A 27,922-nucleotide genomic window follows, 5' to 3' on the forward strand; every position below is an offset into this window, starting at 1 on the left:
GCGGCGAGGGCAGCGCGGACGCAGCCATGTCGCACGGGGCGAGAGTGATCCGCACCGGGGTGAGCAGCGGGGGCCCCGCGGCCCCTCCGCCCGTCACCGTCGCCTCCTCCTCGGCGGGCTCGGACGCGGAGCTCATGGACGGCGGCTATTTCCGCTCCTGCGCCGGCATGCTGAAGGTGGCCCAAATGGTAAGGGGCGAGCGGGTCGGGGGGCTCTGCCGGGGCTCCTGCTGGAGCCCTCGGGGCCCGCGGGAATCGTTCTCATCCCTGCCGGACGGGTCTTGTGGCGACGCGGCCGGAGAGCGCCGTCGGGCAGTGCTGGGGCCGCGGCTCCGTGCGGGTTTGGCCCCTCAGCTCTCGAAGTTCCCATCAGGACGAAAAGCCCACGTTCCTCTGGCAGAGCGGAGCGTTGCCGTCTGTCGGAAGCTGCCTTTGCGTCTTCCTAATGCAGCAATGAGCACTTCTGACCAGACGGACGTGCGTGAGCCCAAGGTAGCAGTATTAACTTTTTGCCATTAACCGCGATAGCACCGTGGTGCGACGGCACATCGTGCTGCACTGGAACACCTCGTTCCGTAGCGTGGGTAAGTTTTTAGGAGAAAACGGGGCCAAGTGCCAGTGCCCACAGCGATGTGGTAGAGGTGGGCACCGCAGCTGAGGCTCCAGCTGCAGCTGGCTCCGTACCCTGTCTGTCAGAGACCTCCAGCAGTGACCCGGTGACGCAGGGAGGGATGTGGGAGATGTAGGGCTGAAATTCAAAAGCAGTTGATGGTGGAACACTGCCAGGATTTGAGCTGATGCCTTAACTCGGTACATGAAATTCAGCTCCATGCAGATGTGGAGAGGATTAACAGATGGATAAGGTCTTTCTCATTTTTATGGCACATAATTATCTGTGGGGTGATTTGTCAGCTTAATTACAGTAGTGGCAGTGATAATGCCCAGGAAAGACAGTGAAAGACATCATGTACCAATACCTGCACATGTACATTTTCATCCTGCAAAACCTTGTGCCTTGGCAGCGTTTTATCCTGGAGTTGTTGCCTTCATTTTTATGAGCTCCCAATGCCTTCTTCCCCCTGCCTGTATTTGTCCAGTCACTTTATAAAAGTTGTGTAGGTTATTGTCACCCAGATTTCTAAATTGGCATTCAAAGTTAAGATTCATTATGTTCTAAGTTGCTGACTAGTAATATCAAATCCTCATATTTTTCTGTAAAAGCTGCCCAGTTCCTTCCAGTTCATTATTAGCTGCCAGGTGCCCTTAGAAATGACCCTCAGTAGCAAGAGATGAAGTTGACTGTGACTGGTCATGGCTGCCTCCACTTGCTGAGCATCTGTCCTGCTCCCCTGGGACTTGGGAGTTGTCCCTCACTTGAGTTCTGTGCAGTAGGAACACAAACAGTTGTCTGCTGCCTTCGTCTGGCTTGGGTTGTTCCCAAACCATTGACCAGACCTGGAGAATCTTTTCAGGAGACAAGTGACATTCTTTTGAGCATGTGTCTACATTGCAACTGAACCTGTAGCCCTAAAATAGTAGACTTGTGCTTGGCTGATGAGCTGAAAGTCTGTTTGCTTTCACCACTGTGGGAAGAAGAGTTCCTTTTATGGACTAGAAATAACTAATCCTCTCTGCCCTCCATCCTGCTGTGGTGTCTCTACAGCTCTGGGGTGTGACTCCTAAAGCTACCACAGTATAGTTATTTGTGCCGTAATGTCAGTTTCTGGTGCACGTATTAAGTGCATGCATTCTTTACATGCTTTACATATTTTCATCTGCTGCATGTAAATCTATGTAATTTTATGTAATGCTTCACATACTTTGCATAAAGTCATGTTTTATCAGTGCAGTTCAATGTAAAATTCATCCAAATTTAAGCAAGTGGCTTTCTGCAGTGACTTTAACAGAAGTTAAAATAATCTAAATTATTTTCCTTTGCACTGTTTCAGCTTCACCCTCTTATATTTTTCTGCTTTTCAGCTTGCCTGTAAACATGAGTAGGAGTTACCTCAGGTATTCAAAGAACTTTGGGCAAATGAACTTCTAATATCACATATCACAATAGCGTCTTCTCAAATAATTCCGTAAGAAAACCAAATGTTTGTGCTGTAGCATGTAGAAATAGCCACAATATGTTAGTTCTAGATTTACTCCTGCACCAAATAAAATAGGGAGACCTAAATATTTTTACAATTCTCTTTTATCTCTTCTCAGACAGTATTTATATCCACAGGCCCATTTGTATTAGCATTCAGTTCTCCTAGTACGAAGTGTTGGCAGTAACTTTTTTTGTAAAGATTTCTTTATGCTGAATCTGTAAACGTTCCTGCACTAGTGTTGATGTGGCTAGTAGCTGTAGTCTTACTGAGAAGGAGAACCATTATGCTGGCTAAGGGTAAAGATAATGTCATTTGGGTTAGATATATATCACACTAAATTGTGTTCTGGGCCTCTGAGCAGTTGTGGTTGTGAAGAGGAAACGTTACGAGTTTTGTTCTCTCTTTCTTCCTCAGTCCCCTTTACCAAGAAGTAGAATGATGTGATGTGATAGAGGGCAAGAAAGAAACATTTCATCACTTACTGTAAAGTTAAGGGCTATTTGCTGTGCTTGCAAGCTAAAAAACCCCAACAATTTTATGTAAATGTGTGTGACGTAGTTCTAATAGTTGACAACAGCAACATGCCATGGGAATCATAGGAAGGCAATAGAAGATAATGTTGCAGCTGCTCTGCTGTGAGACAGAAGGGCTTAAACTCAGGAATACTGAGGAGATTGTGCAGCCTGAATTGTTGCTAATTTTTGGATGTTATCAGTGCTTTCTCTTGAAATTCTGGGTGCTGTGGTGTCTAGCATAGAATGAAATTAAGAATAAAAAAGTGTTTCTTGCCTGTAAGCCTACACAAATTCCTTTACTTTTTTTGACTAGACAATTTTTTTAACCTTGCAGAATGGTTATAGCTTTGAAAAGAGGGTATATTTTATGCATTGACTTCATGGCCTAGGGAATGGTCTATAAATATGTTGAAAATAAAATAGAGGAGAAAACATAGTTATGCAGACTCGTGTATTTTGTATGGCAGTAAGACAATTTGAAAGCTGCTTTTCTATGTGTGACTGTTACTAACCTTAGTTGGGGTTCTTTTCAAAATCCAGTCTGAACTGATACTCTGATTTTGACAGGAAATTACAAAGTATTTCAACATCTATCTTACTTCAGCTTGTTTATCTTGATGTTGTTAATACAGCTTTTGCTTATTCTTTCCTTTCCTTCTCTTTCTTTTGGTATTTGCTGTTTTGCCAAGGTCTCTTAGGGATACATGCAGGATCCCACTGTGGCCACCTTGGTTCTGTAGCACCAGTGTACTAAGCAAGTGTGTGAGTGGGTGTGTATCAGTGTGCACAATACACTTAGACCAGAGAAACTGACTTGAATGACTTGAATTTTAGCCAGCTTGCCAAAATTGTCGCAGGTGGCACTCTAGAGCATTTTGCATGAGCTATGCTGATTTGGTTGAGGCACATTTACTTTGTGTCTGCGCTACTGCTGACTTGTTTCAATGTAAGCCTTCGTAGCAACCTCTGTTGCTTAGCTTGCCAAGTTCTCGGTAGATGGGTTCTTGGGAGTTTTTTGGGGCATCCTGTGCCATTAGGGTCAGTGGTATGAATGTGCATTTGTATTGCCATCAGGGTGGCTCAAGTGCCAGTGTTGATAGATTGAAACAAGTCTAGTGCCACTGAATTTCTCCTGGAGCCCTCATGTGCTTTTTATATTTTTACAGCTGAAGTCTGGAGGATGCGACTGATGCTGTATCGGATGAGGTCCTGCTTTCAGCACAGCCCATGTTGGACAGGGGAGCCTGTATAGGTGTCCCCCTCTCAGGCACTTGGTAGGAGTGATTGCACCACCTGTCCAAAGTGTCTGGTGCAGAGCTTTGCAGGCATGTGACTGATACAGACTGAAGAGAGAAGAGTTGAGAGCTCACATGTAGGAGAGCCATCACGGCACAGCACATGCTTGTGTAGGTCTCTCAGGCTTCTCAAACTGTTCTTGGACTAATCCTTTTTCCTGGGAGCTGTGGAGTGGCCTATGGCCTTCTTTGCCTCTCTTTCACCTCCCTCAGGCTGGGCCAAACTAACTTTGTCACAGTTTAGACTGAAGGCCATTGTTCCCACAATGACACCACTGTTACTGTTACAGTAGCTGTCAGAGTAAGCACAGCCTCAGAACACAGGGTGTTTTAAGTGAAAACCAGTGCTGATTCTGTCAGCTCAATGTGAGCGATCAATTTCACAAGAGAGAAAACAAAAAATCAAAATTGCCTTCTCAAGGGTGAAGAAAAGATTTACAAGCAATTGCAATGTAAAAAAAGGATAAACTCAATAAAAGTTGACTTAACAACATCATTTTAACTTGTTAAAAATGCTAAGGCAATAGTTAAAGCTTTTCTTCAGAGTATCTATTCAATTTCCCAAGTATGCCTTGACAAATGCAATGACATACTTGACAAGTGAATGGCCAACAAGACAGTCTGTAATTCTGAGTAACTTTGAAGTGTGCTGAAGCCTCTCTGGGTTATTTGTATACTAACATATAGTTGTGTAATTGTATTCAAGTGAATATTCATTCATCTAACACTGAAGTCTAGAGAATGCTGGTAGTTCGGTTGCTGGAGCCAAGTTCCATTTCTGAATGTGCTGTATAATATCAGACAAATTTACTGGGGAACTATATTCAGAAGAAGTTAAAATATGAAAAGAAAGCAAAATCTGTTAGTGCAAGAAAAAGAAATTCACAAAAGCAAGTGCTGCTTGGAACTATTTGAGAGCTACTCATTTTTTAACTTGATCTTGAGACTGAAATGTCTTTCTGTCCATGGAGGTGATTGAAGTAAAACATGTAATTCTCTGCAGCAGTGTGTCAGTGACATGAATTTGCCTCTATGGTAATAAAGCTGCTCAGTCAGAAGAGAAGCATTCTGGTGATATGTAGAGGTGCTGAAATTGTAAGCCTGTCTGTGACTCTTGTATAGACTGTGCTTTCTGGTGGATTGAAGAAAACCACCCCAAGAATGTGCAAGATAAACTACTGGCTAAGCAACGAGACACGTTTTCTGAGGCCAAGGTCAGAGCTTTATGTTGTAGCTGCTCATTATTTTTGTTGTTCTGCTGGAAACTGCAGTAAAAGGACCTTGCTGCGCATGCTGAACAAAGAGAAAGAGAAAAAAATTATCTAAGTCTTAGATGGCTCCAAAGTAAGCTTGAGCACTCGAGTAAGGAATGTCCAAGCTAATTAAGCCCAGTAGGACTGGGAGGTCCTGTTATTTCCCCTCTGAGAACACCAACGCTGGCTACCTCAGCCAGTGGTGTTTTTTCCATGCCTCTGCTCTGGGTGGCCATTTTACAATTTCTGTCCAGGTGTTTGCGTAAGAGCTGGAAGCAAACGCTGCGTTCTCTGCATGTTAACCAAGGAGTGCTTGCTGGTGGGCTGACACAGTTTTATTTGATGAGGCAAAACTTCACAAGCAACACCAGTTTAAGGAATTTTCCCCTTCTGTCTTGTCTCCATGCAGCTGTTCTCAGCTGCAGTGATGCAGATGTCCACCAGGTTACACAGAACCGGGGAACTAATGGAGCTTTACTTCAGCTCTCTGGTTTTCTTTCTCCGTAAGTGTTTTTAGGGAACAGTGCAGCCATAGAGGCTACTGTGGACAACAACAAGTGTCTGGCACAGAAGGGCAGGAAGTACATAAGCTTGAAGTGGTTCCATGTGTTGCAAACCACAAGCTGGAAATGTAGTCCTTTTTCTTTTTCTCTTGGGCAGGGGAAGGTTTTACCCCATCTCCTTTAATTTCTATCTCCCTCTTTCAGGAAAAAAAAGAAACTTGTAGTTTTTCTGATGTTGAAACTGCTCTAGAAGGCTAAAAAAATCAACTCCAGTACATTTTGTAGAAAGGCAGTTATAGTCATTATTAAACACTAGGGTATCTCTGCTCTGAATGTGTCAGTGAATGTTTTATTTGTTATTTATTAAAAGACGCTTTCTGAAAGCTCAAAGTTGGAGCCATCTTTCATTGCTTATTTGGTGCATCCATTAGGATTTGTTGCAATACATTCATTAGCAGTCTCTGTGCATGTAGAGGTGATTCTTTCTGTAGAGGTGATTGAACAGGGGTTAGCAAATACATTCTCTGAAATAACAAAAAAAAGGGAAATGAAGCATAGAAATTTACCGCATCACCTGAGACATCTTTAGTATGCCTGAAAGAGCAGAGTAAAGTATTGGCAGTGGTTTCCTGGCACACTTGTTTTATGGGAAGTTGAATTTTAAAGCACCATTTAAAAATCTTAATCAGGTGCACATGGTGTCTGTGGATAACAAGATGTGGTGAAAAACATGGATTCTTACTGCTCTGCGACTTTCTTTTAAGATGTGCAGGAGCATCAGAGTGTCCCCTGTCCTCCCTTTGTTTGGAGATGGTGTCCCTTTGAACATCCTTCTCTCCTGCCACAGAGTGACAGAAACCAGCGGATCCCTTGTTTACAAGTTCAGTCTCCATCCGCTCAGAGCCTATAAATGATAAAGAGCATCGTGCCAAGCACCCTTCACTGGGTTCCAGGACTATAGGTGCTGGAACAATTTGTTCTCACTCTGTCTCACTGTGATCCAGTAGAAGCCATCAGTGAGAGAAGCACACCTGACCCTGGGGCTCTGGTACCTCCTCGGCATTGCTGGGGTATTGTCCCCCAGAGCCAGACAGTGTTTCCTTCTATGAGTAAGTGTCTCCTCCGCTCCTCTCCCTGGGGAGTCCCTGTGAGGTGTTCACTCAGTCCTGTGGCTGAGCTGTCCCCTTTGTGCTCTTGTCACGTCATATGTGCTGTGGCCTTGTCCTCCTATTTTGTGGTGATATGTAAAGTATACAGCAGCCAGAAATTGCTACTTTCTGTACACAGGGTTCAGACTCTGAAATTGCTGTGATTTCCTTTCACCCACCTGTGAGCTTCCTTTTCTTTGTGTAACTGAGATTCTTAAGGGGTCATCGTGGCTGAAACAACACCCTGCACTGTGATGATGGTCATTTGATGAATGTAATGGCAAGGACAGATGTGCCTGACTGGTCAAGGCTAGGTGTCTGCAGCTTTCAAAGCCAAAACAAACTTGGCTGCTCTTCCTGCAACAATAGCAGCAGCTGCAGTGCTTACGGCTTCCTCTTCTGCTCACAGCTTCCCTTAAGGAAAATGGAAGTGTGATGATGACAAAATTGAGAAGCTGCTTCAGGGGGAATTTTCTTATAATTTTTTTCTTATTATTTTTGGCAATTTGTTGTGTTGTTTTTTTTAGAAGTGCTACAAGTGAGTTCAAGAAACAAGTGCTGACTGCTGGGCAAGAAGTATGCTGTTAACGTGAGATGACCAGCAGCAGCTGCAGAACTGCAGAGGGACTTGGCCTATTTTCCTCGAGTCTGTAATCATGCTCTGCAAGAGCTCTTTTCTTTCTTTGGGAAAAACACAGTCCCCACTTGCTGCTTCTCACCTGCTGGCTTGTTGAGCCTTTTGGCAATTGCTTGAGTATACAACTTCCCAGCAGACACAGGAGAGCTGTCCCAGCCTGTTGGAGAGGCCTGCCAGTCTCCAGGTGCTCACTGAAAGCTGTCAGCTGCAACAGTGACACGGGGGAATCTCATCTATTCTCATTTTTCCCCCTCTTTCACTGCCCTTCACTTCTCTGGCCCCTTGCCAAGCATCAAGTGTTCACATTTAGGAAAGGTTGTTCCCTGGTGTGCACAGACCCACCCTGATCCAGCAGCCAGGTTGTGATGATGCCAGTTCGTCTGGGGATTGTCATGGTGTTTTCAGGAACTCACCTGTGTTTTCCTGATGAAAATCATCATATGCCAGCACACCTAACAATGTGGACTTTGGTGATGTAAACGAGTCCTCATCTTATTCCAGGAGACCTTACTCAAGGCTCCGTTGCCATGGCTTAGCAAAGCCCTTGCTGCAGATGATAGATACAAACTTTTTAACTGCTGTGTGACTGCCAGATGTCAGTGTGGTGTTCTCTGAGGCAGAGAGAGATATGGCAGGTGTCAACTGAAGATCCAAATCAGTCAAGCACTAAATGCCTCAGACAGTGAGAAGGGGTTGTGCTGTGAGCAGCATCTGTAAGGGTGAGCGATGAGCAGATTGTTCGCTGAGGGTTGGCAGGCAGAGAGATGAGACATTACTGAGCGGTTCACATGGTATCCCTGATCTCAGCAACAACTTCCAGGAAGATGAGATTGCTTTTTATTTTCTCATGCATCTAATTTGATAGGTTAACTAGAATGATCGTTGCCATGGGGCACTGTTTTTTGTGTTATAAGTTCCTATCTTAGTTTTAACTGGCTCTGTGCTGCTAGATATGTATTGGATATCCAGATCATGGTGGAAACTTTGCAGCCTGTAAATATACACAATGCACCCTGGGCTTTTAGCAGCCAGCCAGTCTGAACCAGGCTTGGCTGGTCAGCCAACGTGGGCTCTTTCTCTGTAGGCACTATTGCCATGCACACTTGGTGGATCCATTTTTAGACAGCCATGAAATTTATCTACAAGAGTTCTATGGCTCACAAATATGGAATAAGCTCTTTCTATATTGGTTATCACTGGCAATATGGGACTGCACTGACTTTTTAAAGGGCAAATGATACAAACAAGCCAAACAATATATCTGAGAATGGTTCAGAGTGGTGGTCTCAGAGGTGCCTGGTTCCTGCAAGCAGTTCATCTTCCCAGCCAACTAAAAGGAAGTATGGCAGATGAGGTGGGCAATCTCCTGTCCACAGGAGGACTCCTTCTCCAAAGCCAGGGTCGATGAGCTCTGTGCTGCTTTTGCAGCGACAGCCTCAAAGTGCAAAGTTCTCCAGAAATGTCTACATGCCTGAGGTGTCTCTGAACCTCCATGAGCTTCTATTTTCCTGTGCATCATTCCTGGATTCCATTCTGCCATCGAGAGCCACTCTTCTGCTATTCCTTAAGAAGCCTCAAACCTCTTAATTTTTAGGTTCTACCAAACTCACTTTTGTTGGCCTACAGTTCTTTTCTCCTCCTGGGGTTTTTCTTTCTCTTGCCTCAGAAGCACCTTGTGTGCTTGAGGCAGTCGTTCTCCATTTACACAAACCTACTCACACTGTGGACGGTCTTCTCCTGTCATTCTGTCTGACTTTCGGGTTTACCAATGGAGGGAATGGTTGACATTGCTCTCCAGGATGATCTAGGTGTTGGAAGTGCTTGACTTGCAGAAGAGAGAAGTAACAGTCACAGCTTGCTGTGCAATTTTCAAATCTGGAGAAATTCAGTTACATTAATTCCCCTCATTTTTGGTTGCTATCACCAGATACTCCAGTTTTTCTGGGGGACTCTGGACATTCAGGTCTCTTACAATGTTTTTTACTTCCTGTAATCCTTTGGGATGTGATTTAGAGATTCTCCCTACTATGCAAGACAGATGATCTTCTACCATGGCGTGAACTACAGCAGGAGCCACGTGCATATATGGTTTTTTGCAGCAATAAGGTAGTATTTTTCTAAATGGGCTTGTTTGTGGGGGACACAGGTTCCCAACAGGCACCACAACTGGGAGGAGGGCAGAGAGCATAGGCTAAGTGATTGTATCTTTGCATCTACAGAAAAATAACACAGCTATATAAAGGATGTGTCTCTGCTCTTACCTGAAAGAGCAGACTCATCCATAATTCAGGGATCATTGCTTGGTGGGAGAGACCACTGGAGTGGGTGGCCAGCTAGTTGTTATGTGGGGGCTGTTGCCTGCATGGAGAATTAATTCCTTGTTAATGAATGAACAAGCTATGAGGTACAGGGTTCTCCTGGCTTTGTCCACAGCAGTATTTTCAGTTGTTGCAGGTGGCACCTCTTCGAAACTTAGAGGGAAAGCAGCTGTGTTTCCTAGAGTTGGAACCTTGCTAGGGCATTTGCTGTATTAAAAATTCTGTTCCTATCCTTTGCTGCCATGCTAGCAGTCAGCTGTGCCATTAATAGTGTTTTGCAGTGGGTTTTATGTGTTTAGGGAATCGTTTGTAACTTGCATTATGGCACTTGTGCAATGTTACGCAGTTGCTGCAATAGTTTGAGTGTTGTGTGTGCAGCTTTTATGTAGATTGAAAAACCTTACTGATAGGGCTTTTACAGTTGGAATGTTTTAAATTTAAGTTGATTTTTAAACAAATTGGAGAGAAGAAGAAATAAAATTAAGAGGTTGTTGTGGGTAACAAGCTTTTCTTTTTTTCATTAATTCACTGCCTGATGAGAATATAGCATATTGTTTGCCATGTAGCTATGAAGTCCTCAGCTTTCAGTAAATAACATGCAGGATTGTATGGTGCTTTCAGTGTGTGCAGGCAGCTGTGGGATTGAGGCAGGGAGCTAGTTCAGCTGGCAGGGGCGGGATTGAAGTCCTGCATGCACTGTGATCAGTGGTAGGCAGGACTTAATTGCAGCTAGTCATTACAAAGAATTGCCTTTTTAATGATCATGGCTAACACCCTGCAGCAAGGGCTCTTTAATAATGTCCTTCATATGCTGGTTCTGGGATTACCCCACACCCTTTTCTACCACTGAGGCCTGTGCCTGAGCAGATAGATAGCTTTTTATTAATAGATATAGAACACCACTTAGGATTGTTCTCTTATCTGTGTTGTAGAGGGTCTGAATGAGATTATTTTGCCTTTTCTCACCCTCCCACCATTTTTATCTTCAATAAATAGCCTGTGGATGGTGGTGCACACAAGAAGTGACTTACCAGAGGCCAGGCAGCCTCCTTATTTTAGCAAAGCAGCCAGACAAGAAGGAAATCTGCCCAGACGCAGGGGCTGAGAGATGATTGTGCAACCAAAGACTGACTGCTTCACAGAACCATGCACTTGCAGGCAGCTGATTTCATCTGTCTTTAATGAAGTTTCAAATGAACTGTGCCTTTTATCTTCTTTTTCTAGTAGGGGTTTTTCTGTTACAGCTCACGTTTCCAACACTGCCCTGGAAGAAGGAAATCTCGATTACAGCAGCAGTCAACATTGCTGCTTAAATTAGCTGAGCCAGTCTTGCATGAACTGCAATTGTAACCTTGGCCTGTGCTTTGCTCATCTTTCTGTTTTGGGAAGCTGTTAAAAAATTATTTTACTCCATCCAAAAATATGTATTTAATAATATGTGGGTGTTGCTTCACTGTATTGAGGTGTAACACTTGGAAATGTTGTCAGCTGCAGTCAGTGACATTTCTCCAGGGCACAGTTATCCTGACTGGCTCTCACAGGGATGGAAAATTCCATTTACTATCTTGGCTGGTGTCACAAGCTGGAAACTTTGACTTTTTTGCGTTCAAATACAAAAAGCATTAGGTCTTATTATATTTTTTTTTAAAAAAAAGCCTGTGATGAAACTGTGTGAGAGTCAGTGCTGTCCCTTGCTCCCAATCTGTAAACACAGTTTCTGTACAATTGCTTGCATTTAAACTTGGGTTAGTTTTAAGATAGTGGAAATCAAACAGGTTTTATCAATTCTATGAATAGTTCTCAGGGTCCTCCTCTTTTCAGATTCAGGAGGAGGGACATTAAAGCAGTACAAAGGTTCATCAGTCCTCCAGCAAGTACAATGGATGAAAAAGAAAAGCACTTTCAGGTATTACCAATTACCAGCAGGAAACTGGTGAACCAAAGGTGCTGCCTACAGTGTTCGTGCAGGTGTAGCACCATGCTGAATCCTGTCCTGTGACCTTTTTCCCCTGAATAGTGATAGTTTTTGGTTAGCTAATTTCAATACATGATGCAAGAGAGTTGGCAAGATAGTTAGGAAACATTAAAAGAGGGAATTGAGGTGCATTGTCATGTGCAGAGGGAAATTTGGATGGGAGAGAATGAAAGATACAAACGGGAAGAAATATGGAGTGTAATGGAGGGAAAGAAGAGGAAAGGGAATAAGGAGCAGGAAAAAAGGAAAGGAAACACTGGAGAAAAAAGTTGTCTCTTCTTATGGGATGGTATAGTAGTGGGGAAAATTCAAGAAAAATAAATACTCTGAGAAACACAAGGATGTGGTCATGCATTGCGTGGCAAAGTAATTAAATGAAAAGATAACACAGAGCTGGGTGGATTGCATATGAGGAAGTATATGTCACAGTATTATGGTAAAACTTTGAGATAAGAGTTACAGTGTTTCTCTGTAACTGGGCACCTTGAGGCAATTTTGCTTCTTATTGATGTTATCTTTTCTCCTGCAGTTTGGTTGGCATTTCACATCTTATTTCTATATAGAGGAAGAAAATTATTATCCAGAGTTTAAAGTTACATGGTGAGACAGCAGTTCCAGCCTGCCAATTCAGTACATGATCTTGGGATTTGCAAAAACCATAGTCAGTGTCTTTCTGCAATGAAGATTTTTAATACTGTTCTTTGTACTACCACAGCAGCTAGAAATCCAGATAAGGGGTAGGCCATGTGTAGTGGGTTAAACCCAGCCAGCAGCCAAATACCCACCCAGCCTCTCACTCACTGCCCTCCCCTGCAAGATGGGCAGAAAATAGAAGGAAGCCAAAAAGACCCGTGGATCAAGATAAAGACAGTTTTATAAGGAAAGCAAAAGCTGCACACACAAGCAAAGCTGTAAATTCATCCACTACTCCCCATCAACAGAAGTGTTCAAGGCCAGGCCGGATGGGGCTTTGAGCAACCTGGTCTAGTTGAAGGTGTCTCCGCCCACGGCAGGAGGTTGGGAATAGATGGTCTTTAAGGTCCCTTCCAGCCCAAACCATTCTGTGAGTCTGTGGTTCTGTATGTAATGGTTGCTTGGGAACAGAAATGCAATAACCTAAAATATTCCCCCTTAAACCTCCTTGTCTTGAGCTTTTATCACTGAACACAACATCATATGGGCTGGAAAATCCCATTGCTTGGCTGGAGCCAGCTGTCATTGCCAGTGTCTTGCCCACTTGTGAGCCTCCTTTGGGATGAGGGGAGGGAGGAGAGAGGTGGAAAGCCTTGTTGCTGTGTGAGCACAGTTCCGCAGCAGCCGAAACACTGATACATTATCAATACATTTTAACCACGGGAAGCCCAGCGCCCACGAGCTGCTGTGGAGCCGCACCAGAACATCGCCCCTGTGCAGGGGATGGCACAGCCACAGGGGGAAAGGTACCCTGTACTCCACGGGCGCTAGCAGAGTAGTGAAATAGTGCAGCACAGAGTGACTGATAATGTGCAGTACTGAACAGTCAAGGATGGTCAAGAGGACAAGTAGTAAAGTAGTCCTGGTATTAAAGATTAGAAAACGGTTTATTTGCAATGTCTTGTGCAATGGTGTGCTTTTTGGAAGCACTGCTCACAGTTGGTTATAAGTAAATAAATGACAGGCAGGAAATAAATGCCAATTTCCATTTTACAGTGAGCTAGGACTCTATTTTTGTTTATCTTGTGTGCTGAAATAGCAACAGAACGAACTCAAACCAACTCTCAGAAAGCAAACCTTTTCCTCCTGTTGCTTGTTATTGTGTGGCTTCCTCCTTGGATGATTTTCACCCCTGCATGTCTGTCATGTCTGTGATCTCTTGATTGTCCATTTGGGCTTTTTGGAGAGGGGAACAGGGAGGAAAAGGATGTGGGTATTTTGGTATGGTTTGGGGGGTTTGTCTTGTCTTTTTTTGTTTCTTTGTTTGTTTGGGTTTTTTTAAGTGAGCATCTATTTTCATTCACTTTGTAAAGGAAAACAGTCATCTTACCCTAGACATTTATTAGCAGTCCTCAAAATTTTTATCTTTATTTTACATGTCTGAAGTGTTTTGAAGGTGAAAAACTTCAGCACAATAAGTATGAAGTCTTTATTAGTCCTCATTGGGTGACTGGAGGAGCTGAAGTGGTGAAATACATGATTTACTGAAGTTTAGACAGAAATACGGTTACAAAACTGGGGTCAGGATTCAAGAGTCAGTGTCTTTCAATTCCTCCCTTGTTGTGTCAGTGTTTGCCTGTGGAAATGGGCCTCTCATCCTCAGAACATTAGGATTTCCTTTAAGAGTAGATTCTTCTCAGTATTTATGTTTGTGCAGGTAGCTGTGTCTGTGGAAAATTTAGTTCTCTCCAAATGTTACAGAATAATTGGCAATAAAGCCAGAGCTTTATTTATTTATGACATCAATTATAGCAGGACAGTAGAAAAAGATCATACGAAGCACTTGTACAGATTGATTCCTGGGTTATCAAATTGTTCTGCGGTCAGATAAACTACAGTCTTCTACCACATGAGCAGAAAATGCTTTGTGGTGCCAGCTGGCCTGTAGGTACTTGCAGAGCAAAACAAGTCCTTTCCTTTGTTACCCTCAGGGCACTAGTGAAGAAAATTGTACATGTAACCTCTGGACTAGTGGGCATGCACTCCTGCCTGCCCCTTCCTTGGAGCAGGCGATTCTCTGTTAAGCTTCCTTGAACTTGTCAGCTTGGCCTAGGCTTTTCCATCTGTGCTGGTGCACTCCAGCAGGATATGTTAGTGTAGGAGAGCCCAGCCCATTAGTCCTGAGGGGCAGGCAGCTCTTGGGCAGTTTTCCTGGTGGCCTCTGTGACTGATGACAGGACTGGAAACCACAGGAGGACCCAGCCAGCAGAGAGGCTGAGGACTGTGTGGCTGGCTTGCTCTGGGTCCCAGCATCATGCCCAGCCTCTCCCATGGGGACAGGATGTTTGGAGCCAAGCTTTCTATGTAACCTAATTGCATCTGCAGGACTACAGCCACCCAAGCGTGAACACAGGGAGTTAGGTGGAATTCAAGCCATCTGAAATCAGGAGTACAACAGCATCTGGGCCTAATGCCACAGGCCTTTTCTGCAGTATGCATTTGCCTTAGGAGTAATTGGAAGTTGGATCTTCCTGCTATATATAATTGCTTCTTAATACAAAGGCATGATTCCTCTCTTTTCCTTAAGAAGGTGCTGAATTTTCCTGCAGTGAAAGATCCATTTCCTTGAAGTCTTGATATAAATTTTCCTTGGGTTTTACTGAGTGTAATAATGGCCAATGGACTTCAGATGCTTATTCTTTGTCAGGGACGAGAAGAAACAAGGAGGAAAACAGCTGATTTTAAAAAAGAAACAACACTTCCAGGGAACACTTCCAGAAGCATTTTGTAACACAGGGGAGGAGAATGTATCCCTCTTGTCCAGTCCTTCCCTATCCTCTCTAGCCTGAGAGGTACAAAAGGAAAGTGTGCCATTCTGAACAGACCAACTTAATCCCTATGGGCTGGAAGGAAGATCCAGGGAATTACAGGTTTGTCAGCTTCAACTCAGTCTCTTGGGACTGGGAGATGATGAAGAAAATCCTCTTAGAAGGCATTTCCAAACACATGAAGGACAAGAAGGTGATCAGAAGTAGTCAGCATGGATTTACAAGGGGGAAATGATGCTTTACCAGCCTTACTGCTTTCCATAATGAGGTGACTAGCTTGGTGGACAAGGGAAGAGTGATGTATGTGGTTTACCTTGATCTTAGTAAGGTTCTAGTCTCCCATAACCTCCTCAGAGACAAGCTGACAGGGTATGGATTAGATTAGTGGGCAATTGAGATGGATTTAAAACTGAACAACCCAGCCCAGAGGATTGTGATCAGTGGTATGAGATCCATTTGGAGGCCAGTCACTAGTGGTGTACCTCAGGGGTCCATACTGGGGCTGGCACTGTTCCACATCTTCATTAATGACCTGGATGATGATGCAGAGTGCACTTCTGGAAAGTTTGTAGGTGATGAAAAACCTGGGAGGAGTGGCCGATGAGCCAGAGGGTTGTGCTGCCATGGAGAGGGACCTTGGCAGTCTGGACAAAGAGGAATCTCATCAAGGTCCACACAGGGAAATGCCAAGTCCTGTATCTGGAGATATTTGAGAGTAAGCCCCTGCACCAATACAGGCTGGAGGTTGGAAAGCAGTTTGCAGAGAAGACCTTGGGATCTTGGGGGACAACACACTGACCATGAGCCAACCATGTACTTTTGTGGTGAAGGTGGCCAACAGCTTCCCAGGGCTGCTTTAGGAAGAAGACCACATCAGGAAAGAACAAATTGTGTTTCATTTTTTTGGTGGATCTGAGTTAACTTCAAATCAGAATGGGGTTTAGGCTTGGGAAGGTATGTCAGTGCCATTTAAGAGGCGGAATTCTTCACAGTCACATGGCAGAGGATGTGGTTACCTCATCTTCAGCTCAAAGTAGGGAAGAGAATGCCAGTTCTGTAAAAGCCTTGAAGGCTCTGTTATGTCTTTTCTGTCGGCTAAGTGCTGAGTGCCTTTAGCTCCCATTGAATTGACTGCAGGATAGTTCCTGATAGGTACCAATGTCCCTAAAAGTGCTTCACAATTCAAATATCTGGTCCAAAGGAGAGTCAAGAATCGGATTAGTTTAAGCCAATTGACTTCTATTAAACAGTAAATATGGAACTTCATTTAAATCCAGGAATCCCTCCTTGAGGTTGATTAATGCATATGGTCTTTATTTTGCTTCTTGGAAACGAGAAAGCACTTAAATAATAGTGCCCTGCAATGTGTCCCTCACCCCTTTTGGAATGCAGGTCTGGAGCACAGATATTTATTGTGGAGCACATTGAAATCTTCTCATGAGGCTGACCATCACTTGACCTGTACTTCTGGTCCCACTGGCTTGCTGGCTAAGGGTTACATCTGTGTTGCTCTCATGACCTGTGAAATGCTATATTGAAGTGAAAATAGCAGTGCCCTGGATTTTTTTGTGCCTCCAGTTTTTATTTTCAGGGTATATAAACCTGCTCCCCTGAGCACAGATGCATAAAGAACACTCGTAACATTTGATCACTTCAGTGCTTTGCCATTCATTTCTCTCTCTCTCTGTGCCACAAACTGACTTCTGAGATAGATGTTCAACTGTATGCTAGACAGTTACATATTTATCACTTTATCACTCAATTCTCTGGAAACCGGAATCCCAGGGGGAAAAAACATACAGTCATCACATGGTATATCATAATAAACCAGTATCTGGTGAAGGAACTTCAATATTTGTTGCTTTTAAAGAACACATGATATTGTGTGGCTCTATTACCTGCATTTGTTAGCATTCTTTGTTCAACAGGTGAGTGTTAAACTCTGACTGTACCTGCAGGCAATATAGTGTGGCAGATGTGGTACAGCTTTATATAAAGTTGTTGATAGAGTCCCCTTTGCACCCGTCCTGTGAAATAGAATCATGTGCCTATGAACTGAGGACCCTCTTTAGAAACATCAGGTAAATCTCACGTTGCAAAGTTTATGCTAAGAAAGTAAATCTTTGAAAGAAATATCTCTTGCCATGCAGTGGTTTCTTCCTATCTATGTGCTGAGGCACATCTAAAATCACAGAAGGGAGAATCTTTACTAATTGGATTAGGAGTTGTTCTAATCATGAAGAACTGTTGAAATGGAAAGCATGTTTGTTCAAATCCACAGTTCTACCCTACTGAGGAAGAGTTGAGCAGATTCTTCATAGGTACCATGTATCTTCTTATTTCTGAGGATCGTAACACTTCAGATGTATTTTCTGTCCTTGGATGGCTCACATTCTTCTTTATGCTTCTCAATTTTTTATACCTTTTAACTGAAAAGAAAAATACTGCTATGCTTCCATGAAATTGAAAGAACTGGGTCTAGCTTAAACTAAGGGTATTTTTCCAGTGCTTTTTATTATTTGAATGGTAGTTGTACTTCAAGAGTCTGGTCCTCCTTATCCTTTGTACACCGTAAAAAAACATGCTAAAGTTAATTGTTCACTCATGAAATGAGCCGGTGGGCAGACTTAATATTTCTGCGAATTAACGCTTCCTTCTTGATTTTAACAGTGTCATTGAAACTGGGAACTGATTATTGTGAAGACACCTGAATAAGGGAAACTTTTTCTGGCCTTTGGTGGTTAGAGAACATTGTCCTCATCCCACCTTTATCCAAGAGCAAGACTCAGTGCTTGCTGTGACTTGTTGTTGAGTCTTCCTATAGAATAAAATTTCATTATATTTAGTTTTAAATTATGAAAATAATAGCTGTGTCTTGCATCACTTAAAGTGTTCTCCTAGATTATAGGGTAAATTATCTCCTTCTTATTGTTCAGGTTATTCAGTGGCTAAGTCAGATGACTCTGCTTAACTGACATTAAGATTAATTAAGATTCAGGGAGCTGAGCTTGAAGGTCTGTGGCAGTCTGAGAAGCCAGCATGGCACTGGTTGCTGCCATCCTGCTAGCTCAGTCCTTCCTATCCTTTCTGTGGGAGTCCTAAGTTCTCCCTCAGACTCCCTTGCTCACCTGATCCTGCCTTGCACGATGGCAGAGCCAGAGTAAAGCTGTTTTTCAGTAGTTCACTTTTCTGCTGGCTTAGTCCACTGAGGTGGCTCAGCACAGATCGATGGAGGAGCCAATACTGACAGGAAGTGAAATTAGGAGGAAGGAGAAGATGACAGACACCATGGCCTCTCACAAAACCACTGCTTAATGTGGACCTGGTGGATGTAGACATAGATTGGACAAAACTGCATCCAAATTATCTCAGAATGGAAGAACTGGGCCAGAGTTCTTTAAGTGCTGAATTGTGTAGAATGTTGCTTTGTTGTCTTCTAACAAATGTAGCATCTCAGAAAGCTGTGCCACGCACAAGGTACGAGACTCCATGCGCTTTGGATTCCCCAGAGGCAAGGCAGTGAGACCCAGAGGTCAGGCGTAGTACAGACAGAAGCACTGAACATGCAGGATGACGCTCCAATGTTACACTCCCAAACCAGAGGGCAGGAACATATTTGGGGAGACAGGGACTGAGCAGTATCATGCATTTTCAAAGGCACATGTGACCTCCATTCTTGAGAAGCAGGGAGCATGATCTAGCCCTGCATCTGTAGGTCCTGTCTTCCCTGCCCTGTGTCCATTCAAAGGTGAGAGGAGATGTAGGCTTACTGTAATGCAGAAGCCCATTGCTGGCTTGGAGTGAGCATCACTTACAGTGCTAGTATCAACTCCTTGGTCTGCCACAGTAAAAGTCCTGGAGCTAGACCAGGTCTGACAACAGCGTAGCCACTTGTGCGGGAAAGAATCCAGAGCACTGACGTTTTTCTTTGAAGCCACCATTTTGAGGTGGTTCACTGTCAAGACAGTTCAGATGGAGTTTGGTGAAGGTGACAGTCCTTGAAGTTCTTACCTACAGAGTCTTTGGTTACCCTTGATCATGCATATATTTAGCCTGTCCACTTAGAATTGAGGAGGTGAAACATGGCTAACATTAAGGGAGAATCTAAGCTGTGTTGTTTGGGCGTTGGGGGTTTTTTTTCTCTTTTAATCTTAAGGAAATTATTCTGATAATGAATGCAGTTGGTTAGGAGTTTGGAAGATGAGTGTGCAGGAAAGGATGGTGCAGTCTTGAAGTGCTGGCTTCCTCAGATAGTTTTTTAATGTCTAGGAGAAGCACTTAAAATGTGAATCATTACAGCTTCTGGCTGACTTTGGATTAACTAAAAATTACAGTGGCTGAAAGCATGCATTGACAGAGTCTGTAATAAAAAAAATATTTTAGTATATTCTCAGTAGATTTATTTTGATCACCCAGGTTAGCCAGGCTGGTGGAAGCAGCAAGATTAGTAAAATAAACAAGTAGCTTTAGATTGAAAAAATGAAATAGCTTTTGTTCTTAGCAAGTTTACAGCTGAAACAAGTTGTACAATAATGCTTCATAGTTTTATGTGGCAGTGTTAACTTATAAAAGTTTTGGGGGTGAGGTGAATTAATCAATTCCTCCAAATGTTTACATTATTTGCTCTGATACTGCCTTTCAGTCCACTAGTACTTCTGCTCTGTAGGTGGCAGAAAAGGAGGAGTAAAACTGTTAGCTCAGGTCCTCTGATTTTGCATGTGAGAAATATCACTAAATTAAAGTGAAGGCGCATGTGTTCATGGACACCTCCCCTTTCACAGCTTTCAGTGAGATCCTTCTGAAAGTCTGTGGGGTTTAGATGCTTCAGTCACTGGTGCAACTCCAGGCATTCAGTTCCTTTTCTCTATTTGAGGCCTCTTTGGATGTTCATAGAGCCATCTTCAAGTTGAGTTCTTCAGGCTGAAACTGCTGCTTTCCTTCTGGCCATTGCCCCTTTCCCCAGTCCTAATGGTTGCTTCAGCTCATTTATCAGCAAATTATAAAACCTTATTATCATGCTCGTTACTTTGTCCTCCATTTTGTTGGGACCATCCCATTTACATTAGATATTTGTCTTCTGTTTCTAAGTGCCATTTTGTTGTGCTTAAAATCATCTCCATGGCCCTCTGAGCACTGTAGTGAAAACCTTTAATGCGCCTTTTGTGTTCCAGATCTCCCTGCTGATTGGATTCATCAGTGTAAATAATTCTCCATGGACAGATTACAGTGCATACAGCTTCTTTCAGATTGTCACCATGTGCGATTTGGTTATGATTTTGTTCTTCTACATCATGCACATTTTCAGAGTCTACAGGAAGCTGACTTGCGTTAGCTGGCCACTCGCGGTAAGCCTGGGTTCCTCTCCTCTCTTGGGGGTTGATGTTTCACTTTCTCAGCCCATTTTCTTGTGCTGTCTCACAAAGATAGGCTATCTTTCACTCAGTTCTTTTTTGCCTTGTATGCAAATCCCTTTGTTGCTTGTATTCAGTTCAGCAGATTCTGTAACTGTAAGTTTTCAGTTTCAGCTGATTTGGATTTGAGTCTACTCTCCTTTACACAGATATAAATCTAGATTTACTCCATGGAAGGCAATAATTTTATTAAGAGACAACTGAAAAGAAGCTACTGGTCATCAAGCCTTCAGTAGATGGGTCCTAGCTCAGGTCATTTATAGCAGCTCAGGAATTGCTAAAGTACCGAATCATTGTGTTAGAATTCATGTACTACATCCTGTCCCAAAATAAAGTATGTGAGTGCTATTTAAATCAGATGTGTCTCTTTTTGGTATGGTTTTAGGTAACTTAAACAATAGCAAAAAATAGGAGCCTCAGCCTGATTGCCATAGCCTGGCCATTCCTGGGATATCCTGCAGGATGTTCCTGCCTCATTCCCGCATTTCCCATACACATCCATCTCTCATATCCTAGCAGAGAACCAACAAGCAGCACCGAAAATGTGAGACCTGAACTTCCTCAGTAGCTCTGGCTCAGGTCAGCTAACAGAAAATTCTGCATCCTAGTGTGGGGTGATGGATTTTAACAACCTCTTAGAACATGCCTCCCTTACATATGTTAGTTCCACTGAAGAAGGACCGAAGCAATGGGGAAAGCCAGCTGGAGAGATAGAGAGGAATTTTGAAATCCAAGAAGTGGTTGGGTGGCGGTTAATGGAAGCTACATAAGTAATTTAGATCTAAGATAACAGTTTGTCCATTCATCCACTTATAACCAGAGAGAAAAATATAATTTTCTTTTTTCTTTTTAGCTAAAGAATGTGGTTAAACTTTTTTTTTCAGATGTGTGCCACCACTATCTGTTCCTAAAGGTACTTATATATCTAGAGATAACATGGACGCAGGGACTGAAATAAAGGAGTGAAGTAAGCTAATAAATAACAGTTTTGCAAAGCAGCATTTAATGTGTAATTGCTGTGCAATTTTTGCCTCTGCATGGGCTGCTTTTGGGTTTTTTTGTGGTGTGTTTAATCATTCCTCTGTGTTCCAGAGCCATTAGTGACTTTAAGGCACTGAAGTTTGTGGCTGCTCGGCTTCAGAAAGCTTTATGGGATGTGATGCTTGAACACTGCTGCACTGTTACAAAACAAACAACTTCATTTTCAGTCACATTTAAGTATCTTTAGGACAGAAGAGGAAGACACATAAGAGACTCTGGGAAACTCCAGCTAGCACTTGGATGAGTTTCCTGGCAGGATCTTTACATTGCAGTCAGGGGCGTGATCTGCAGCCAGTAAAGCTGAAGTTGTTCAAGAGGTTGTTTATTCCTGACACCCTTTAAAGCTTGGAAGTATTTCCCAGAGGGGCACTCTTCCAGCCCTGCCGGGGGTTGGTTCTCCACCTAATGTAACCTTTGATGATTCTGTTGCGGCTTTGCCCATCCCTTGGATTCCTCTAAAGTGGTAGCCTGTGTACGCTGCTTTATTTGATGTCTCCAAGGAGGCAATGGCATGCCCATTTGCCTGCTGCGTCATGGGCTAGTCAGAGAAGCCTCCTTATGCATATAATTTATTCTGGCAAATGCAAGGGTTGAGATTTTGATTACCTGAAACAAGTTTACAAATTAGGGAAGTAACTTGTGGTCTCAGAGCCTACTTTACAGGAAAAATCCTTCTCAGCTCTTTTTAGCACCTGAGCAGAGTGAAACTGGTATGGTAGATTATTCATCTTCTGGGCTTTCCTTGGACAATTTCATTTTGGTGCTGTATTCTGTCTTCTGGTTTGAGACAGAATCTCTCCTCTCCCTTTTGTTTGCTTGGCTCATGCTGGTAGTGCAGTGCAGATAAAGGAAGCAGATATCCACCTGCCCACTCCACCATGCACAAGAAACAACCCATGTTCAGTCTGCAAACACCTATATTGGTTGTCATAAGTTCTGTGAGGGTTCAAAACCTAAATCCACAGATATTTCCTGCTTGTTACAAGGTAAAGTTCACTCCTGGATCGATACTTATCACACCAGAGAAAAGTTTAAAAGTGGTGACTTGGTCCTCTCTCAGAAAACTTCAATGCATCATGTTTTACTGCAGCTGTGCTTTTGATGGCTTCCCTCCTGTTTCCAGGCTTGGTTGATGTAAGTTGTTAGTAAATGCAGCAGTAGATCCAGTGCTTACTTTCTAAGATTATCAGAAGTAGGAGCATTTGGTTTTCCACTTACGCCATTTCATGTAGGCTAGAGAAATATTTCCTTAAGGCTTCTTCCTTCCTTCAGAACCATGTCTTGAGTAAGGTGCACACTTGATGCAATAATGTAATGTACCGTGCTGAATTGAAAGGATTGCATCCATACCCAGTAAGTAAATCTCATTCCAGTAACATTAGTAGACCTAAACTGTTCTTTTTTAAACAGAAACTGAGGTTTGGTATAAAATTCACTCACAAGGTGAGTTGTTGGATTTGTGTTTTGGTTTTTTGTTTTGTTTTGCTTTTTTTTTTCCTTTTGACTATGTTTTGTCCTCTGGGTTTGAGGGTTTGAGTCATCTCTGCCAACTTATTTTCTTTCTGAGACATATCAAAACACTTTCCAGCTAAGTTTCCTTTCTGATGCATGCTGTGCTTGTCTTTTCAGGAGTTTCTTCATTACTTAATTGGTACAATTCTGCTTTTCATTGGATCGATTGTAGCAGCAGCCAAGAGTTACAATATAACTGGACTTGTGGCTGGAGCGGTAAGACTGTGTTTATTAGGCTTGACACTTCTAAAATTGCAAAATATATTAAGTAGGGCATTGGGAATCTCTCACTTGTACCTCTGTTTTCTTACACACTTGCCTTACTTGTGTCTTGGTTGGGTGAACTACCTTCTAGCTCATTTCAGTGAATGTTCTGTAACACAGTGCCAACAAAAATATTTTGTTGTCAGACACCAGACTCACCACTAAAGTTGGTATTTGTCCTGCCAGAGTGTTGAAACCAAACGCTTCTGTTTTAACTCATAGGAATTAATGTGTTTAGGTGAAGAATTAAGACAATTAAGTTTTGACAAAAGACTGTTGTAGCAGCTGAAAGTTACCTAAAGGATTTCAACCCCCGGCTTTCAGCGCCTCCTGCTCCTGAACAGAGCCCTGTCCAAGATAATTTCTCCTGAGCTAAAACCCACTGGGACTCTGAGCTGACTTACTGGCAGGTGCTCTCTGCCTCTCTTGGCTGGAGGGCTTTACAGAGAAAGGCATGACTTACAAGTCACAAGGGTGACAGTATTTTCACAGCAGCAGGACCTGAAATACAGCTCCTCCAGAATAAAGAATTACTTTCAGAAACTTAGTCCTGGTGATGCAAACAGACTAGAAGACCTACCTGACTTGTTTATTTGGCAGACAGCAGGGAAAGACTTTTTTGAATGGGGCAGTAAAAGAGCAGTAATCAGAGATGCTAGAAACAGTCTTTTCTTTGTTGCAGAATCCTAGTGAGAAATTTAGATGTCGAGACTCCATGCTGCTGTCCAGCTTTTTCTCCCTCCTTGTGCATGACTCTCAGTCTATCTTTCAGTTGCTGTTTTGACAAGACATAAGCTGCTATTATACTATGAGAACTTTGGGTTTTTTAGTCTTTTGGCAGAATGGAGTAAAAAAACCCGCTTTTTCGGGTCTGTTAATCCCATAAAATGTGTAGCTGAGTATACAAAAGTGTCCATACATGCATGGAATATGTGTCATCTAATGCTCCATAAGTATTTGTGGTTTGTTTGTTTTCTCATCCAGACTTTCGGGTTCCTGGCTACAATACTTTGTGTTATAAGCATGTGGTCATCCTACAAGGTTTCGTGCATAACACAGTCAACAAGTAAGTATCATGCTTAGTAACTGCCAGAATCCTTCCCAAAGTGACTATTTATATTTTCTGGAACAGGGCTGTGTCTACCTGGAAGGATTTATTAATGCCCTGGTTCTTGTGACTCAAAATTACTCAAAAAGCAATAATTCCAAATTTTCTGTCAACACAGACGCTATCACAGCTGTTAACAAATATCTACAAGAGCAAAATAACTTGCTTCTAGCAAATAGTGAACATAGCGATGCTTTCTTTTCTCCCTTCCCCACCCCTTACCAAAAGAAGGTTTCCAGTGTGTTGCTTAATAAATTGGATGAATTTGTTTATGGCAACACAAGTGACACTGTCTTCCTTTTCAAAGATGCATCTGTGTGACTCCATCACCTGTGCAAGACATCTGCCTTACAAAACAGGATACCAAAGAGGAGCGTCCACTACTGAGGAGAGAGCCATGGGTATTTTGTTGCTAGCCTGGACAAGCTGGTAGCTTTGGAAGATCTACTTGAATGCCTAGGCAAAACAACGTTGTGAACCAAAGTTTTTTTGCTCCCCCACCTCCCCCCACCCAAAGAAGTTTATAATGGACAACCTGCTTGTTTCAGAGAAAGACAACTTCTGTCTCACAAGCTGGGCTGTGGCCATTTCCAGCTATTTACAATAAGTGCATTTAGAACTCATTTGGTTCTCCTTTCCAAGGGATGGAAAAATTGCTTCTGATTTCCTCCACCTGTTTACACAAGGGAAATCCTGCAAATTCCTACCTGATTCTGAACTTCCAAGGATTATATGTTTAACAAAGGAACAGTTACAAACTAATTTGTGCCTGGATAACCTGACCCAAGCCTTTGTTACCTCTTTCTATCATTAACTGTGGACTGTTTCTAACATCAGCTCACCCAGCATCAAAAATTATGAACTGCAACTTGAATACATCACTGCAAACACTCCCTCCTAGCCCCAACAATACACAATGAAATCTGGGATTTTCTCCATGAATTTTTAGCAATCGAAGATTATTCTTAAAAACTTCCCTTGCCAAATACAGGAAAATATGTACCCAAGAATATATGTTTAATGTTTTGTGGGGTCTTTTTTTTTTCTCCTTTTCACAGTAAGACCTCTTCTGTAGAAAATTTCTATGCATTTGCTATAAATTATTCTCTTTGTAATCTAACAGTGTTTATGGAAAGCCCATTGTGAATGGAGCAATGTGCTTCTTTCTCTCTCTTACATGTGGTTTTGTCACTTTCTCTGCCTCAGCTGGAATCTGTGCTCTTGGGGACTCTGCCCAGAGCCTGGACAGACAGAACAGTTCAGTTCTGTCCAACCTGGTATCATCATGAAGTTCTATGTAACTTCAGTGCTGAGACAATACCTTCTTGGCACCTTTGTCTTTCTGTTTGCACTTCATCTCCGGTGAGCTGGAAATTCTTTGCAGGAAAAAAGGAAGCATGGGCCTCTCTTCCTCTTTGGTGCTTCTCCTTTCATGTTGAGCTGTGAAGTAGAACTCGGTTTATTCTGTCAAGACAACTGCATGATGGTGCAGCAGAAGTTTGGTTTATACCGTTTACCAGGGACAGTCTGGAGAAAAAAGCATTTTCTGGCCTGCTGTATATTTTTCTGTTTGTTTGAAATTCTGTATCAATACTGCTAAGTAATTTAATGGTTCTCTTGGAAAATTCTTTATGTGCCTCATGGCAGGCCAACATATATTGCTATTTGTTGCCACCTTATTTTTTTTCCCATCCTAATATATGTATCTTTAGTTAGAATTTATTTTTAACTCTTTGACAACATAAAATTGGCCAGCTGCTAATGTGTCAAAAATTTTGAGTAAGCAGATAAAAATAAGTGAGCAGATAACTTGGAGAGGTAAGAATCCCCCTCCTCATGGTGCACAGTTTCTGTGATTCTTTTTGCTAATCCTTTTCAAAAGTGCCCTATTTAGAGCAACACAGAGCAGGAAACAAATTGAAAGGACAAAAGTCTGTTTTTAGTGGATGAAGGTACATAGAGTCACTCCAAGATAAAGTGCTTTAACATTAATACAGAGGATTATTCAAATAAAACTGTATAACAGGCAGATATATTGTTACTGATTTCATATTGGCTATTTCTTATTTTTTTACAATGTTCAACTTCTGCCCCCTGCCTTCAGATGATATGTTTTGTGTTTAGTCAGAAATGAGCCTTTTTTTCTTTTGTTTCAACAACCCGAACTGAGCATGGCTCAGAGGCTCTCTGGCTTAAGAGAACAAACATTCTTCTCAGCTGGGAATCCAGTCAGTAGTGTCAGTGATAGTTCAGTCTTCCTTGCCCTGCCTGCACAGGACCAGTCAAATGGCCATACGTGACAAGGGACTTCATTCTGAGCACTTTGAGTGAAAATACCTGCAGAAGAAAGCACACACACAAACACACACCCACACACAAACACACACCCACACACACGTGTGTGTCTGTCTAATTTTTTGCAACAGAGATGCTTGATCACCAGTCCTCCTGCCAAGACTGACTTAACTACAGTCTTTGGAAACCAGCACTCTAGCTTTAATTTGGACTGATATGATAGATGTTTAAGGATACAACCTCTCCTGTTCCCCCAGAGGAAAGAGACTGTGTTATTTCTCCTTCACCTCCTGAGGTATCACCTCAGATTGACAGTAATTACCTTCCCACAACCTTTAACCCCCCTTGGCACTCCGGTGGGAAGACAGTGTTCTGCTGCAGACAGTGTGAATGCAGCTGAGACCTCAGCGCTGTGGTGGCAGTGGGGAGAAGCACCTGCTAAGGACTGGGGCTGTAGCCTGAGCTTGCTTTGCAGAAAAGGCCTTTTCCACTTCCTCCTGGAACCATGCCCCCTCTCCTGGCACTATACTAGCTTTTTTTTTTTTGCCTCTCACATCGCTCTGTCACTTGTCACCATATGGAGAAAAAAAAAATCAAGGGGAATTTCACACAGTCTAACAACCAAAGAATTTCTGAACTATGTTCTGTGATCATCCAAAGAATATGTTTTGCTGTAAGTGCACTTGTTTATACTGGATCAAGAGATGGAAGTTACCAGTTCCCTTTTGGGTTTTGTGCCTGTTGACAGGGCTAAAATATTCCTGCAGCTTTGGCTGTTGTGACAGTGCTGGGTCCATTGACTCACCAGATGCTCCTAATCAGGTTGCTCTCAGGCTGGAAGACTGACATCTCTGCTGCCAAAGTTTCCTTGCTTTCCCCAAATCCTCCTTGTGAAGCATGTCTACCAAGAAACGCACAGATTTTCTGTTATCACCAGCTCCACCGGGGGTCTTTGAATGACAGCTCCATCTGGCAGGGAATCTGACACCTCTCTGCTGTACTTCTGCCAGCAAAAGTGTTTTTAGTTTCCTTCACTGTCAACCTGGTTCTGAAAGCTCCATCTGTCTGCAGCTTTGTCAAATATGGGA

At 42.8% G+C, this 27,922-nt stretch overlaps 1 protein-coding gene across 2 annotated transcripts; it reads left to right on the forward strand.

Annotated features, from left to right (window-relative positions):
• CMTM7 (CKLF like MARVEL transmembrane domain containing 7) lies at positions 1 to 27,922 on the forward strand (the record flags this gene model as incomplete). Of its 2 annotated transcripts, XM_082299002.1 has the most annotated exons (5): positions 1 to 188; positions 20,375 to 20,548; positions 23,285 to 23,383; positions 24,416 to 24,497; positions 24,847 to 27,922. In XM_082299002.1, exons 1-5 carry the CDS (start codon positions 27 to 29, stop codon positions 24,858 to 24,860), a joined length of 531 nt encoding a protein of 176 aa, XP_082155128.1. In that variant the 5' UTR covers positions 1 to 26. The 2 variants fall into 2 exon arrangements, with proteins under 2 accessions (XP_082155128.1, XP_082155127.1); XM_082299001.1 differs by lacking the exon at positions 24,847 to 27,922 and having other exon boundaries at positions 24,416 to 24,514.

This window comes from Coloeus monedula, assembly GCF_965178545.1.
Source record: "Coloeus monedula genome assembly, chromosome: 1".
Taxonomy (NCBI): domain Eukaryota; kingdom Metazoa; phylum Chordata; class Aves; order Passeriformes; family Corvidae; genus Coloeus; species Coloeus monedula.